At 42.8% G+C, this 16,945-nt stretch overlaps 1 protein-coding gene across 4 annotated transcripts in view; it reads right to left on the bottom strand.

Annotated features, from left to right (window-relative positions):
* esrrga (estrogen-related receptor gamma a) overlaps window positions 1-16,945 on the bottom strand; it is a 136,864-nt gene that overhangs the window by 16,870 nt on the left and 103,049 nt on the right. For 3 of the 4 annotated variants that reach the window (XM_083550491.1, XM_083550490.1, XM_083550488.1), the window contains exons 5-6: window positions 8,862-8,972; window positions 6,696-6,878 (exon numbers count right to left, since the gene is read on the bottom strand). In XM_083550491.1, coding sequence (XP_083406617.1) covers window positions 6,696-6,878; window positions 8,862-8,972 — 294 coding nt within the window. The remainder of the gene's footprint in view (window positions 1-6,695; window positions 6,879-8,861; window positions 8,973-16,945) is intronic. The other variant, XM_083550489.1, reaches the window with a different exon arrangement.

Here is a 16,945-nt window from a genome sequence, read left to right as displayed (position 1 = left end):
ACATTTTCTCTGTCACACTTAATTTAGTGCCGCTCACTCTGCCGAATGCGAGCGGGGAGAAAAAGTGAAAATTTGATTTGCTAAAAGGAGCTTAAGGCCTCTATTAATCAATATTTGCAGAGTGTCACGCCAGGGGCGGAGAGACAGACTGGCTACCATTTAGAGATTGGCTGGAGAGGGGACTGGGGTTAGTGTTTTCCTCGTCTGTTACAGAGGAAGAGAATGGAGTAGAGAGGGAGGAGAGTACAGAGGTGTATAGAGATGTATGATGTATAGGGATCTATAGAGATGTATGGAGATAATTGAAGATCTATAGAGATGTATGGAGGTGTATAGAGATGTATGGAGATGGATAGAGGTGTATGGAGGTGTATAGAGATGTATGGAGATGGATAAAGTTAAAGATAGATATAGAGATGTGTGGAGATGTGTAGAGATGAACAGAGATGTAAAGAGATGTATAGAGATGTTTGGAGATGTATAGAGATGTATGGGGATGGATAGAGGTGTATGGAGGTGTGCGAAGATGCATAAAGATAATATAGAGATGTATAGAGATATATAGAGATGTAAAGAGATGTATAGACATGTATGGAGGTGTATGGTGCTGTATGAAACTGTATGGAGATGTACAGAGATGTAAGAGATGTATGAAGATGTATGGAGATGTATAGAGATGTACAGAAATGTATAGAGATGTAAAGAGATGTATGGAGTACTTAACAGATGTTTTCCCCCATAACAAAGAGCCTGAACATACTCCAGCTGCTGGTGATTTCCCACAATTCCTTTACCCTGATTAAGACGTTCTTTACCCACAGGAATGAAAGAAATAACGAATTGAAGCATATAACAACGAAAAACAACACAGCCTCTGGCAGGATTCGGTCTGGCAGTTTACATTCATTTGTGTGTGTGTGTGTGTGTGTGTGTGTGTGTGTGTGTGTGTGTGTGTGTGTGTGTGTGTGTGTGTGTCAGAGCCCAGGGAAGGAGTCTATCCACAGATCCGATAATGATGCCTCAATCAGGATTCAAGGCAGGGCTGAGCGAGCACCTAACCCATTATTATTATTATTATTTTATTATATTATTTTTATTTTTTTTATTTTACCTTTTTACTCATAACAGTGTTTTGCGGTGTTAAAGTCCTAATCCACACAACAATGCGTTCGATTCAGCTAAGCTAATCGTCTTTATTACAGCCTGTGAAAGCTAGCTGCAGCATTTGACCAGAAGTCTCCCGCCTCTCGCTTCTCTCTCACGTGACACAATTACAAATGCCGACATTGGTGTGTGTGTGTGTGTGTGTGTGTGTGTAAAAGGGAGAGAGAGAAAGAACGACAGAGAGAAAGAGAGAGAGAGAAAGAGAGAGAGAGAGAGAGAGAGAGAGAGAGAGAGAGAGAGAAAGAGAGAGAGAGAAGAATTAAGTGGACTGTGGACGTACCTCAGTATCTACATAAAAGAGATTAGAGACGACAGGCTTCCATTTTACACCTCAATCACATTGTGTTAGCGCATGCTTATCCGCCCGCCGGCCAGAATTGAAAGAGAACTAAAGAAAAAAAAAAAAAAAACGAGTCCCAGAGATAGGGCCCGGAGAAGCCTGAGCAATTTCAGCTGCCATAAAGGCGCTCTAATAGTGGGAAGCCTGTCACGCTAAAAAAAGGTGCCGCTACACGCCGCTCTGTCCGTTCCTCAAGTGAAGTGAAGTGCGACCGGCCCGCTATTGTGCGCTCCCGTGCTCCGATAAGGCCTGTCACAATTACATGACAGTTTTCTATTCTCCAAATTCGATTCTGGTATATTTACAGATAAAAAGAGGTCTTCAATGGGGCTTTCCAGCCTCCGTCTCCCTTTTCAGAACCCATTCACCGGCCTGCCTTCCTTCTCTGAGCGATGTCGTTTCTCCCTCCCTCGTTCCCTCCCTCCCTTTTTCTCTCCGTGCCGCTTCGAACCAAAATCACCTGGTGTGTTTCTTCACTCAGCAGTTTCTTCATTTATATTTACCTAAAATCATATCCGGGTGTCAGATATCATACACTTATCTACCTATCGGACCTGTGCACATATAAAGGAGCAGGGTTCGGCCCCGGGGGTGTGTTCGAGAAGCAATCAGAGAAGACCGAAGGCATGTGAGAGCGTGAAGTCGAGGCGTTTTTTAACTCGACTGTGCACCGAACACAGACTGCTTCATTATCCGCCCGGGCCTAGCGGCACCGCGGTCGCCGTAATGCTGAGTGATGTTTAAATTAGTTTACAATTTGGCCTGCTCCAAGCCCGGGACAGATCTTAAACGAAGGCGCTCAGAAATGTCAGGCGCGCTCCTAACCACCGTAACAAATTGTTGCCCGCGCGCTGCACGCACCTAATGACTTCAAATTAGCTCCCGCGCGAGGCCCTGACAGTTGGTTACGACGGTTAGCAACACAGCCGCTGTATCATGAGCACTAAATTGCTTCGCAGCTCTCCTCGGGGAGGAATGGAGACCTTCATCAATTCGATTAAAAAAAAAAAAAAAAAAAAGAAGAAAAAGGCCGACTGTACCACGCGACGCAGTGAGCAGAGCTAGCTCGACAGCAACGTGAGCACATCCTTACACTATGTACAGGCTGGAGAAGGTGCACAAAACCTCTGCTTTGAGTAAGAATGAGTGTGTCTCGATTTCAGTCTGTGTGTTTACCAGGCACTGAAAGTATGATTTCAAGTGTGTTTGTGTGTGTGTGTGTGTGTGTGTGTGTGTGTGTGTGTGTACACACTGTTCTCTGTGTGTGAGAATATTCGATAGAGGGTCACGGACACTTTTTCTTTCTAAAAGAGATCTCTGTATCAGATTCCTTGCCTTCAGACGCTGGAGGAACGCAGCATGGCTGGAGATGAGAGCAGCAGGAGACGGCGGACTCAAGCAGAACTTGAATTGCCTGCTGAGCTCCTGTCATACAGTCATCTCTCTTCTGCTGAGCAATCGCTCGCAGTCTGGTGCACGCGCACACACACACACACACACACACACACACACACACACACACACACACACCCACACACACACACAGCCTACACCTGCTTAAATTCCTCGTTCTCTACGCCGAGCCTTCTTTGTAATGTTTAGTCAAATATATTGTATATATCCAATCTAGTTCCTCTTAAGACCTCCAGCCACCAGGGGGTGCCATGATTTTTAAGTTTGAGATGCAAAACACTAGAACATTAAGTTCGGCATGAATGAGCATGGATAAGATCATGAAGATAAGATTTTTCCTTCTTCTAATTGAAACTGAAAGAGCTTGAGGCTAACTAGCTAGCCGAGCAATATCTAGCGGAGACAAGTTTCTACTTGTTTTTAGTTCCCTAAAGCGAACGCAAAATAATTCACAAAATTCCATCCGATTTCTTGCGCCAACACAGGAACTCGTATGCAAAGACTTGCTTTTAAATGTGAGAGCAAAACATCAGAAAAGAGGACGAAAAAGACAGGAAGAGGCGAAGAAAAAAGAGAGGGCCTTTCTGTTAACGATTTCCGCCGCAGCACCGGGTCTTGTTGCTTATGGATGGAATCGGATCCGGTCTGCAGGGCGAGCCTCGGGCGATCTGGCACTGAGCCCCGGACACAAAAAAATGTCTGGCACATATTGAATGGCAACTCGGAGCTGCCTGACTGCTGAAGCACCACACCGGAGCGTTGCATCATACCAGCGACGGGTCGTCAGGGCAAGCAAGGCCTTCCCTGTAGCCGAACCTCTATCAGATTCACTGACGTTTATACAGTTTAATGTATTTTTTTTTTTTACCATGATTATGTATTGCATTTTTCCCAATAATCCATTCTCTTCATTTCATAGCGTTTCTCTCAGGAGCAGCGGCACAGAGCATCAATTTCGGTTTGAGTCTCTATCCAATTGGATTTCTACGAAGGCATATTAGGGCCAATATGGGATAAAAAAAAGAAAAAAAAGAATTGAAAATTATTTTGAATGAAATTTCAATTTTTTATTTTTATTTTTTTAAGTTTAAAACTCAAAAGCTTATGAGAAAAAAAACCTCACACATTTTACTGGACTCAAAAGCTTACAAGAACCCCCCCCCCCCTCCCCCACACACATATTTACAAGAAGAACATTGAAATGTGAAAAATTACCTGTATTTCCTGGTGATTTTTCGAGAAAAAACTTGAGTTGTGAAAAAAAAGCTTGGTCAGATGTCAAGCTGTTTTGCATTTTGTCTGAAGTGGAAGATCTAATCAAACTTTACTTTTCCCTTGAATTTAGCCCAGAATCACCATATCATCATACTGGAAATGTTCAGGTTTTAAACCTGGAAAGTTCTATGTTCTTCTTGTAAATTTGTGGGGGGGGTTTTCTTGTAAGTTTTTGAGTTTAAACACTTTTCTCCTAAATTTTTTTGCAAGAGTTTTAAACTTGGACAACTTGACATAAACTCCATCCTGATGCTCATGAAGCCACTCCGAGGCCCTCTAGCGCGTCTCAAAACACATCCGCATTTTCACATGCTTTAAATAAACGCAAGAAGTGCACTAGTCTTAGCTTGCAATCTGCTTTTGTAGCAAACTGCACAAGCTCAAATATATTCATAGGGATTTAATAGCTCTACAGAGAAGAAGAAATTGTTTAGACATCAATAAACAAGACGAATGTTTCAAGAAAAGCTGGACATGAGGAAAGGTCAGCCCAAACAGTTTAAAACAGAGGTTTCGTGACCTAGTTATACTTTTGCTTTGTCTTTCTTGTCCAATTTGCACAAAAACACAGCATTTGCCTCCATTTCAAATCCCAGGAAAACCGTAATGCACAGAAATAAAGGAATGGAAAACCCATGGGCATTTTAAGAGGTTGATATTGATGCCTCTGCTAGAGATGATGTTGCTTTCTGTTCCTGTATATTAATAGTTTCTATAAAGCAGTGGCATCATAGTGATGTATTAAGAGGTGGATTGATTCGGGAAGGACACCACTTAAGTCTGAAATGCATAGTTCCCTGGAATTAGGTGGTATCTACGGCGTTAAAGAAATGCCATCAAAGTAAATTATCGTCTAGAACGGAAAATAAATCGCATGCATTAATAAATGAACATCAATTCCCTGACACAAGTGCTCATCTCAGTGCTGCTAACTCACGCTGAGTCTGAGCTTACAATGCTAAAAATGACTGAATTTGTTAAAGAGGTCACCAAAAAATTCCTCATTCTGTCTGCCGGAGATGGGCAATAAAGCAGAGAGAGAAAGAGAGAGAGAGAGAGAGAGAGAGAGAGAGAGAGAGAGAGAGAGAGAGAGAGAGAGAGAGGAGTGGGGGAGATGGAGTGAGATCAGGAGGGCCACTTGTCTCAATCATGGTCACCGGAGCCATTACTGCTTATGGGTAATGTTGTCCTTTTCAGTCCTTTCAGCAGCTCTGCTAGTGAGATGAGCAGGCAGGAGAAAACGCTCCGTGATCGCTGCTTTAGATTTCGAGGCATCGCGCGTAGAGGAATTCGACTAAAACTTAACAAATTGATCTCGTTTCCTCTGACACGGACAGAGTGACAAAGAGAAAGAGAGAGACAAAGAAAGGGATTAAGACTGCTGACTTCATGAGTGTCTCAGTCATGGCCGGGGGTGTGTGAGCGTGCTAGAGGGGCTTTATTTGGTGGCTGCATGTGGAAGTGTGTTAAAGCATGGGAAATTGTGTGCATGCATGTGAAAGCACATTTAAGTGTGAGGATGCATGTGGATGTGTGTGGTAGTGTGTGAAGGCATGTGAAAGCATATAGAAGAGTGTTAATGCATGTGGAAGTGTATGGATGCATGTGGAAGCTTGTAGAGGCATGTGGAAGTGTGTGTATGGGTATTGAAATGTGTGGAAGTGTGTGGATGCATGTGGAAGTGTGAGGATGCATGTAAGAGCAAATGAAAGTGTGTGGAAGCATGTGAAAGTGTGTGGAAGCATGTGAAAGTGTGTAGATGCATGTGGAATGGGTGGATGTGTGTGGAAATGTGTGGAAGTGTGTGAAAGCATGTGAAAGTGTGTGGATGCATGTGGAAGTGTGTGGAAGCATGTGAAAGTGTGTGGATGCATCAGGAAGCATGTAGAAGTGTGGGGATGCATGTGCAGGTGTGTGGAAGCATGTATAAGTGTTTGAATGCATGTGGGAGAGTGTGGAAGTGTATTAATGCATGTGGAAACACGTGAAAGTGTGTAGATGCATTTGGAAGTGTGTGGATGCGTGTGGAAATATGTGGAGGCATGTGGAAGTGTGTGGATGCGTGTGTAAGAGTGTGGAAGTGTGTTAATGCATGTGAAAGCATATTGAAGTGTGTGGATCAGGAAGCATGTGAAAGCGTGTGGATGAAAGTGGAAGCATGTGGAAGCGTACAAATGTCGGTGGGCGGATTTGTGCAGATGTCACATGAAGGAAGTGAAAGTGTTTGGATGCATGTGGAAGTGTGTGGATGCATGTGGATGCATGTAGCAGCATGTGGACCTTTTTGGCGGATGTTTGTGATTGCATGCGGAAGCGTACGCAGGTGTGTGAGTGCATGTGGAAGTGTACAGATGTGTAGGGATTCATGTGGACGCATGGGGAAGTTTGTGGAAATGTGCAGATTTAATTTATTTTTTGAATGTGAATGCATTTAGAAGTTCACAGCTGTGTGTGGATGCATGTATAAGCATGTGGAAGTGTGTGAATGAGTCAGTGGCCCTACCTGGGATGTGCTTGGCCCAGCCAATATTGACCACCAGTTCCCGGTCTGCCAAGTCGCACAGCGTGGTCAAAGCCTTGATATCGCTGTCGGGAACAGTCGGGTCCGGCATGGCATAGATCTTCTCAGGCTCGGCCACCAGCAAGTGTGACACGATCTTATTATCTGCAAGGCAGCCAAAGGGGACTGTATTTGAACACGAAGAAGAAAACACAAGAGAAGAATAAGGATTATATGAGCACGCTCACAAAGAAATGCCATTGTTCATCAGCAAGTAGTTCAGCAGCTCAACAGGAACTTATCGACAAGGCTGAAGAGACCGATAGAGTCGTTAAACCCGCGGCGAGTTTTCTTTTCCGAATGGACTCACGGCCTCATTCGCTCAGACACAAAAATTTAACTGCAGGCCCTTTTTTCCTTTCATTTTCTTCTCCTGAATGAAGGGATCGGATCTTTCGACAGATCTTTTTTTTAAAAGACTTTATAGCGATTGAAGTGTATTTCTTACACAATATATATAACCGAGATAACATTAATACTAAATCCTATCTGTCGTAGTACCAGTCATTCTCGTCATTATCTCTATATATCAGTGCAATATCATAAAAGCCCTTTAACCCCCCCCCCCCCCCCCCCCCCCCGGGATTATTGGAAAAAATGAACCTGGAATGCAAAATACAATCGCTGAGGTGTGAACGCATTCGAACACCGACACAACACATCACTAAATTAAACCTCTATTCTTTATTTCAAGAGAATGACCAAGAAAGAGATAAAAAAGAAAAGGATGAGGGGGCGGCAGTGGCGAATCAATCAGCCTAGTCTCTTCAGTCCAGGATGAGAGAGAGAGAGAGAGAGAGAGAGAGAGAGAGAGTGAGAGAGAGAGAGAGAGAGAGAGAGAGAGAGAGAGAGAGAGAGAGAGAGAGAGAGAGAAAGAAAGAAAGAAAGAGAGAGAGATATCACTAGGTAAATCTTATTTAATGTTTCCCTAATTAGAATCAATGCAACCCAATTTCCAAAGCCCCATGCCTTTGTTATGTGCAAATAATCGATCAGGAAGGCTGTGGCTATGCTCATCCCCCCAGCTTCCTCTTCATCCTTTTATAGAGGGGAGGGGAGTGTGGGGCCACACACAACACACACATGACATGCACACACACACTCTCAAAAGCATTGCTTTAAATGTACTGCAGATTGAAAGCTACAAAATACATCTAATAGTGATTAGTTTTATATTCTCACTTTCAGTGTGTGTGTGTGTGTGTGTGTGTGTGTGTGTGTGTGTGTTGTGTGTGTGTGTGTGTGTGTATATATATATATATATATATATATATATATATATATATATATATATATATATATATATATATATATATACAGACAGTGAGAATAAGCCTTGAAATAAGTCAGTGTGTTGTACAGAAAATGAAAATAAAGCTAACCCATGGCAGCAGGAGGATCAACAGGATTAGACGGAAAGGTTATTCCGTGCCCCTGCGTTCCGAATACAATTTCGGCGGCTGTAATAATTGTGATTATTTCTGCCGCTATCATGCATAAAAGCATATTGTGTTCCAGAAGAATATACTCGCATTAAGTAAAAAGGCTTTAGGGCCAAATCTGTTAAAGCAGCTCTGTGTGTTTTGCCGAGCAGTGAGACTGCGAGGAAGAGCCCGTGTTTCGGGTTTGATGTCTTTGCCAGATTGGATTTAATCCGGATTAGGCCTCACACTCTCTTTCTCTCTCTCTCTCTCTCTCTCTCTCTCTCTCTCTCTCTCTCTCTCTCTCCCCTGATTTATACATATATATATATATATATATATATATATATATATATATATATATATATATATATATATATATATATATATATATATATATAAACACACATCTATCTATCTATCTATCTATCTATCTATCTATCTATCTATCTATCTATCTATCTATCTATCTATCTATCTATCTATCTATCTATCTATCTATCTATCTATCTATCTATCTATCAAATGTATTTATTTATTTTTACTTTTTTGTGTGTGTTTATTCATTCAGTATTATTTTATGTTATGTTTTATACTGAGTCAGAAAATGGCATTGTCCAAGAAAAAATTTATTATGTATAAATTCATTCATTTATCCCAAATTTGTACTATTGGGATAGAGACTTACATGGCTTTTTGGGCGGCAGAGCCAGCTGTGGGTTCAGATAGGGACTATTCTCTGCATCTATCCGGCGTTTGTATTTCTGTCTGCCACCACGCACTCTGTCCAGCCGTACTCCTGAAAAACAAACACGCACAATGAGTAAATAACACGTCATACATCTCTTTGGTCATGAATCCGATCTAATACATCAGTTCGGTCGGTTTCAGCCTGTGATACGTTGTGTTGCGTGAACGTTTTTTCTACTGCGGGATTGTCGGTAAGGCTGTCACTTTAAAAGAATCGAGGGCAGCGAAGAGCGAGCATTGGGTTAAACCCAACTGAGCAGCAGCTGTCAGTGGCCATTTCAGAGCTGTGGACAGGAGATGGCCAGCTGCTGACAGATAGGGCCACGACCCCTCTCGCCATGTGACGTCCGGACACACACCTGCCCATCTCACCCGCCACCGCACACTGCCTCGCGTGATTGTCACCATGTCAGTTAGTGTGTGTGTGTGAGTGTGAGAATGTATGTATATGTGTGTGTGAGAGAGAAACTGCACATGGTGTGAGTGCTTAAGACTTGACAGCACTGTGTAAAGCTGATTATTCATGACCTCTCTATTTGTTAATATCTTAAATGAATTATATTTTTGTCCATATATATATAAGAAAATGTGTCCGTTCGGTGCGTGTGCAATACATACATTTTTGTGCAATACATACACACAATACATACACACCGAAGCAAGACACGATTAAATAAGTATTCTGAATCTCTAAGCAGTCTGGTCATAAATCGTCCCGGTCCGGGTTTTAAATCCGCCGTTGTCTCCAGGAGAGCGATTGAAAATGCAGCACCATGTCTCTGCAGGCGGCCGTCCTTTCCACACTTCTTTCCTTCTCATAGTTTTCCTCCCATCAGTCTAAGTAACTGTCAATTCTTTGTCGCACAACTACACCATGAAGCGCCAGTAATTCACTGAGCAACAAAAAAACACTCGATTTCTCGATTTCTCTCTCTTTCTCCCTTGTCTTATTGGATGATGTGACCAGTGACCTAAAGGCCTGTCCTTTGCTTTAAATGAATTGACAATTGTAAGGATGGTCAGATGGGTGGGAACCCTACATAATATAGCTTTAATTGAATAATATAAAGCTTCCCAAAGAAAGAAGGGGGTTTCTGGAAAAGCTCTTTATATAGATCTGTTTGAAAATCTCTCAAATTGTTCTGTTTGGACATAAAATCCAAGGAAGATGACAGGAAATGAGGATATGATGTTTTGATGGGAGTTCTGAAAGGAGTGCTTTTTTCCACCATCTCCCGACTCCAATTCACAAGGCTTTACTGTTTACTAGATCGTATACCATGGCTATTACAGTCACCAGATCTCAGTTATTAATACCACACATAAATGAGGGAAATAAATAGTTTGTATTGTATATTATAAATAAAGGTCGCAATGGCCTTTGCCACTCGTAACGCCATCACCTGAGACTCACGCTACCCTCTTATACCTTCTTCCCCTCATCGAGCCTCTCATTTTTTGCCCAGATAATGATGGGCAGATTTTTGGGGCTTTTATTAGCATGGTCGATTATTGACAGTCCACTCCAAATTTACAGCAACATATATATTTATTTGTTTGCATTGGAAAGCCTGATATCCCTCTCAGACCCATTCTGTAGCTGTTCCTTTTCTTTTATCCATCCCTCAGACTCAAAGCCAACAGGTGCCTTAGACACCCGAAAAATGACTCATACTTGCCCGCATCCCGAGAACATTCTAGGCAACAATGCCCGTGTCCTGTGACTGCCCCGTTATCTGCGTGTGACTATAAAGCAAGCGGGCGCCACGGTGCACATGTGCCTACGCTGCTAGATTGGGTTACATGTACGCGCACGGACACAGAAGGCTGCCGTCTGCTTGTCTGCCTGCGTATCTATGAGCTGGTGTAAAGTGGCATTGACAAATAGCATCGCTTCATAGCCTACATGCTGCCGAAGCCACCCAGTGCCCACTATTTCAACAAGGACAGGACCGTAAAACAGGGCTGAGCCTCATTTTCTCGTTCCGTGTCACCAAACGTGAACCATCAGTAGGTTGAAGGACATTGTGGACACCACTGGACATTCTATGATTTGTATTTACCTCCTTTATAAATGCTTTTTTGATTCTAACACTCATTTCACTTCACATCACAAATCAAGTTTATGCTAATAGCGTTCGGAGGGGCGAACCTTTTTTTCTTTTTTTTTTTCCTTTTTTTTTTTTTTTTTACGAGAACCTCACAGATGACCATAAACATCTTACGAGGCTTGTTTTGAATTTCATAGGTGGCGTGGAATCCCGCGAGCCGTCTGCGACGTTTTTTTTTTTACAGGAAAGCGTTTTGTGAAGCAATCAAACCTCTGGCAGGTTTGGCTGCAACTTGAAGAAAAAAAAAAAGTGCTGTTAATTAATCAGACATGGTCATATGGTCAGAGACCCCTGACGTCAAGGGGCTACGTGTCGGGAGTGGAACGAGGAAAAGGAAAATGAATGACGATAATGTGGGAGGGGAAAAAAAATATATAGATATCATTTTGAGAGAAAAATCTAAAAAGGTCCCTTGCATGGGGATTCCACCAGTGTTAAGTACTCAGACTTGTGATGAATCAATAGTATAAATCTTTTTACGATTGAAGGGCAACTATCATCTTCAGTTACTTCACTTACTGTAACCAAACCAATTGCTGTCTTTCTGGGAAATATTGAACACCCCCCCCACACACACACACTCTATCCTAACCATCTCCTTTGCCTCCCCCTCCACTAAAACACAAGCTCCTACAGCTATCCTAGTGCAAAAAGTTTCCAAAATAGCTTATTAGCCTCCCAAACAACTTTCACCAGACCACCGTACGGATTAAATAGAATTTTCCTTCGGCCTCATTTCAATCGTCTGCCTTAATATAACTAGATCTGCTATAGCTAGTAAACATTGGCCTTGAAACCACATTTAAAATAGCGTGTAGGCCCGAGGCTATAGAATAAATGAGTTGCTATGTGCTAAATTACGAGGTAATGGATATTTATGAGTAACAATAAAATAAGACAGTGTTTCGCGGCGCAGCGGCTTGATTAGATTATTAGCCTCTCTCGGTGCACGCGGCAATGCAGGATCGCGACGAACATCGTACACACCGGTGTGTGGGTTCGAGATAGATGAGGAATCCTGTGTATTTATTAGAGTGGTATATAAGATTCTGGTGTGAAGTCAATGGAGAAAAAAAATATATAATTAATAATACAAATCAAAAATCTAAATCATAATAAAAAATCTATAAAAAAAATTCAGATTGTGAAGAAATTATTGCGACAGAATTATTCTATTGTATTCTATTATTATTATTATTATTATTATTATTATTATTATTATTATATTCTATAAATATATTATTAGAAAATCATATACTCAGGTCAGGCAGAATGCAAGCCTGTGTGTGTGTGTGTGTGTGTGTGTGTGTGTGTGTGTGTGTGTGTGTGTGTGTGTGTACATGCCTTGCATTACACCCCGGCTTAAAATAGCCTCGGCTACATTCAACTTCACCACATCTGTCTTTCCATTATTCTATCCATTTATACTCATCTGTCGTTCTGAACAAAGTTGTAGCTAGGTGGTATGTGAAATCAAAGCAAACACATCTTACAGACTCCTACACACACACACACACACACACACACACACACACACACACACACACACACACGCACACACACACAAGCACACACAAAGACAAACCCATAGCCTTAGCAAGGATTTCAGTCAAGCCAGGAGTTAAGCCTGCTCGATTACTGCTTCCCTATAAAAAGGAAACAGTGCGGAAGGCTTTCTGGGATGACCCCGTGGACTACACACCAGTGTCCACGATATGAGTAAAGGAACCTGGAAAGGGGCATCTAGTATACACAGCTAGCAATTTCTATAGCATTAAACAAACCTAGAAAACTGATGAATAATCAAATAAACATAAAACCTTATCAAATCGAATATTATTAGTCTTTAGAAGTCATGAGGAACATTTCTGAACGTGTCCTTGGATTTTACGGCGTCAAATTCCCGCTGCATGTTTTGTCAAGTCTTTGAAGTTAAATTATAATTTTTCCTCTCACAGAACCATTCACGGAGCTCGCTGACTGCGCAGATGTGCAGCTTACTGGGTGAGGTTTTATTAGGCCCAGAAACTGCGCCGTTCCAGCTGAGAGGAAAACAAAGCGCGAGGTGAGAGCCGAGGCTCGGAGCCGAGTCAGGGATAACCCCCTTTCCGAGAGGATGAGTGGAGCGGTGGCTGCGGACCCACAAGAGCCTCCACCTCCCGTTGCAAATGGGCCAGGAACAAATGAATATGGGCAAGCAACTGGACTGTGGGTTGCCAAATCCCCTGAGTCTGCTGAGTTATTACATTTTCGCATGGAGCGAGAATGGCAAAGAAAGGGACGGGTAAAGAGACGAGAAGTGAGAGAGGGACGCATGGTGGTCTCGGTTTCCTCTGTAATATTGGGAAGATTTATTCCCTGTGTCAGACAAATGTAACGCGCATCTTCTCAGCTGCACTCACACCCTTGATGCATATCATTTTTTTAGGAAGCTGTTCAATTCTCCTCTGCTTCCTCAAACACAATCAGTCCACTCCTTCATTCTTAACTTAATTACACACAGAGGCAAATATTGACAGCATTTATCTTTGCGAGTCCTGCTTACGCATATCTGCAGGCTTTTCAAGACACACAATTCACACACACACACACACACACACACACACACACACACACACACACACACACACACACACACACACACACACACACAGGACGCCGGGTTGCTTCGGGTTGCTCTCCTGTTCCGCCGAAAGATTTTCTCTCGTGCTCGGCTTAGCCTTTGATGAGGATTTGCATCCTGAGAAATGTGCTGACCACCGGCGAGTAAACAGACGTGACTGGGTTGCCTAATAAGCCGAGTTCACCGTGCGATTGTGTGTGTTTCAGGCCCTTTCAACTAACAGCTCGGTTCAGCTCAACCCCAAATCCATGAGGAATTCTTTACATATTCATGTAACACGTCGTATAAATTTATAAAGCGATCAACTTGTCTGTGACGTTCTCCGAACTCTGGGTCAGATAGGTTGTAGCTCAGTGGTTAAGACATTGAACTTTGGCTCAGAGGGTTATAAGTTCAAATCCCAATGCTAGGCCCTTTGGAGAGGCTCTTGACTGCTCAGTTGTAAGTCACTCTGGATTCAAATGCCATTAATATCAACTCTGTTCACCAGTCGAACTGCATGAGGCCCTGATTTTAGCCGAGTTCATCCTTCAGTGTAGTGGATCCTATCGGGTTTTTCAAACCCAAGGTGGCTTTAAAACTAATCGATACCACCCAAAAAAAAAATTTTTCTACATTTAATTAGATTTTTTTTCTATTCATATGAAATGGTACTGAATAAAATAAATGTCCATCTATGGCTTTTTCCCTGGTCAGTCACAGTGGCATTAGCCAGTCATGGATGTTTTGTCATCAGGTATGCGAGAAGAGGGCAAGTTTCCTCTGAGTGTGTTACACTACAAGAGTATAGCCCCCCCCTTTGAGTAATTTCCTTAAAAAAGAAAAAAAAAAAGAAAGAAAAGCCCTTGATGATGGATTACGGGTTATAATCCTATTAATAATAATACATATCTTCATGCGGTTCAAAAACAGAACACCGAACAGCGTTCCGGTTTCTTCCGCCTCGCGTTCTCAACACACCCCTCTTTGAGTATCATTTATCTTTCAGTGTCTCTTTCTCCCTCCCCACTTTTCGAAAACGATAGCACCGGGGGTCTTGATTACCTGAATCCTCCTCTAAACCACACCATACCCTACACACTCTTACACATGCACAAACTCCCCCCAACACACACACACCTTAATAAAGACTCATTTGTACAAGCTCATTTATTTTCCTTGAAAATGAACTCACTTTCTGTCCTGATTAATGATTTTAATCTAAATGAAGCAAATTAAAAATTGAAAATTATACTTCCAAAGCGCAGCGGAAAAAAACGGAGGAAAAGGAGGGGCTACAATAAGAAAAAGAGACCGTCCCGCTTAACAAATGAGCCTTCACATATTAATAGATGAACGGTGAGCAGGATAAAGGAAATGTGTCCAGGCTCACGCCGCTTTGGTCCATAGAGGCCGAGCGGCTACAATACAGCCGGATAGGAAATGCGAATAGGACAGCGAAGTGGGTGAGAAAATGCTCATTGTGTTGGTTTGAAAATCCCTGGAGAGTTACAGAGTTATCGTCTTTCTTTAATTATTATGTCAAGGTCTTGTCTGTGACCTCTATGTCTCCTTTTTTTTGAAGGAGGAAAATAAATACCCTATAGGCTACACCTATACACACACACACATTAAAAATAAAAATTGTCTTGAATGTTTACTGGTTCCTGCCTCATATGGTAATACTGGACTGACTGATGTTGACAAATTTGGTGTGATACTTTGGCACACACACACACACTCCACCGCCGGCTGCTCTTCGGCTTCTCATCGGGGGCGTCGATGGCAAGCTGTCAAATGCCCAAGCGGCTTAATAGACAAAGTGATGAACGGCGATCATTTCGAAAGCGCATGGACATCGCTGAGAACCGATATCTGGATGGAGTTTTATAGGATCACCATTGGATTTCCTCGGCTTCCAGCAGCCCCCCGGATCGTCCGTAGTGGACACTGAGGTATTGATGTTGAAGAGAAATTGATGGACGCATGCTTTTATCATGGGAGGAAATAAACAAAGCTGATAATCAGATGAAGAGCAAAGCAACACGTCCACACGCTGGAATCTGGGGGCTGGAATCTTTCCGGGCTCATTGCTGCCCCAGCACACACACACACACACACACACACACACACACACACACACACACACACACACACACACACACACACACACATACACACACACTGAAAACATCCTCGGTCCCTGGCTCAGCGTTGTCGTTATGAGACCTTGAGGCGTAGCGGGCCGTTTTTTATGAAGCGCCATTCTTCAATCCGTAGTCCAATCAGAACAGGCCGCTGAAATTTTTAAGGGCGCCGCTGAGCCGTGATGGAATGACAAGCGAATGATTGAAATGTTAGGATTCATAATTGGAAACATGGCTCTATCTTATGGGCTTCTCCCTCCAAACACACACACACATACAGTATATATGCCTGGATGTTCTTGCTGCCTGGGCTACACCAATGGTTTTTATGGTAATTGAGGCAGTTATACGAGGCGAGCTGTGGATGGCTCCCTACTTCCTCTCTGCCTTGAGCAGTCGAGGTGTTATCTTTGGAGCGACAGAGCCTCCCAATTGTCAACTCAATAATACAAGAGCTCTCTTATCGCGAATTATAGGTGACTGATTGCCAGGACGATAGGTTTCAACAATGCAAAAAGACCATTGTTTCACTTGAGGGAGGAGATTAATACGGATTTTAAATAATGCTCTTATTAGGGGTCCAAGCTTCAAGTTCTTGGATAGAGTCCTCAATTAGCACGATTATGGCCACCGATCGGGCATTACATTATGACCACCTGCCTAATATTGTGTTGGTCTCCTTTTTGCTGCCAAATCAGTCCTGACCTGTCGAGCATTAACAGCATGAACTTCTTCAGCAGTTTGAGCTACAGGAGCTCGTCTGTTGGATCAGACCACACAGACCAGCCTTCGCTCCACACCTGCATCAATGTGCCTTGACCGTCCATGACCTTGTTGCTGGTTCACCACTGTTCCTTCCTTGGAGCACTTTTGATAGATTCTGACCTTTGCAGACTGGAAACACCCCATAAGAGCTGCAGTTTTGGAGATGCTCTGACCCAGACGTCTAGCCGTCCCAATTTTCCCAAACTCGCTCAAATCCTTACGCTTGGCCATTTTTCCTGTTTCTAACACGTCAACTTAGAGGACAAAATGTTCACTTGCTGCCTAATATAACACACAGGTGCCATGATGAAGAGATAATCAGTGGTATTCACTGCACTCGTCATGATGTTATGCCTGGTCGGGGTACAGTGTTGTGTCGCTATAGTTATTTCAGTTC

The sequence above is a fragment of the Silurus aristotelis genome (genome assembly GCF_946808225.1).
Source record: "Silurus aristotelis genome assembly, chromosome: 9".
Classification (NCBI taxonomy): domain Eukaryota; kingdom Metazoa; phylum Chordata; class Actinopteri; order Siluriformes; family Siluridae; genus Silurus; species Silurus aristotelis.
The sequence above is the reverse complement of the archived record's forward strand: the minus strand, read 5'-3'. Positions and strand labels throughout refer to the sequence as shown.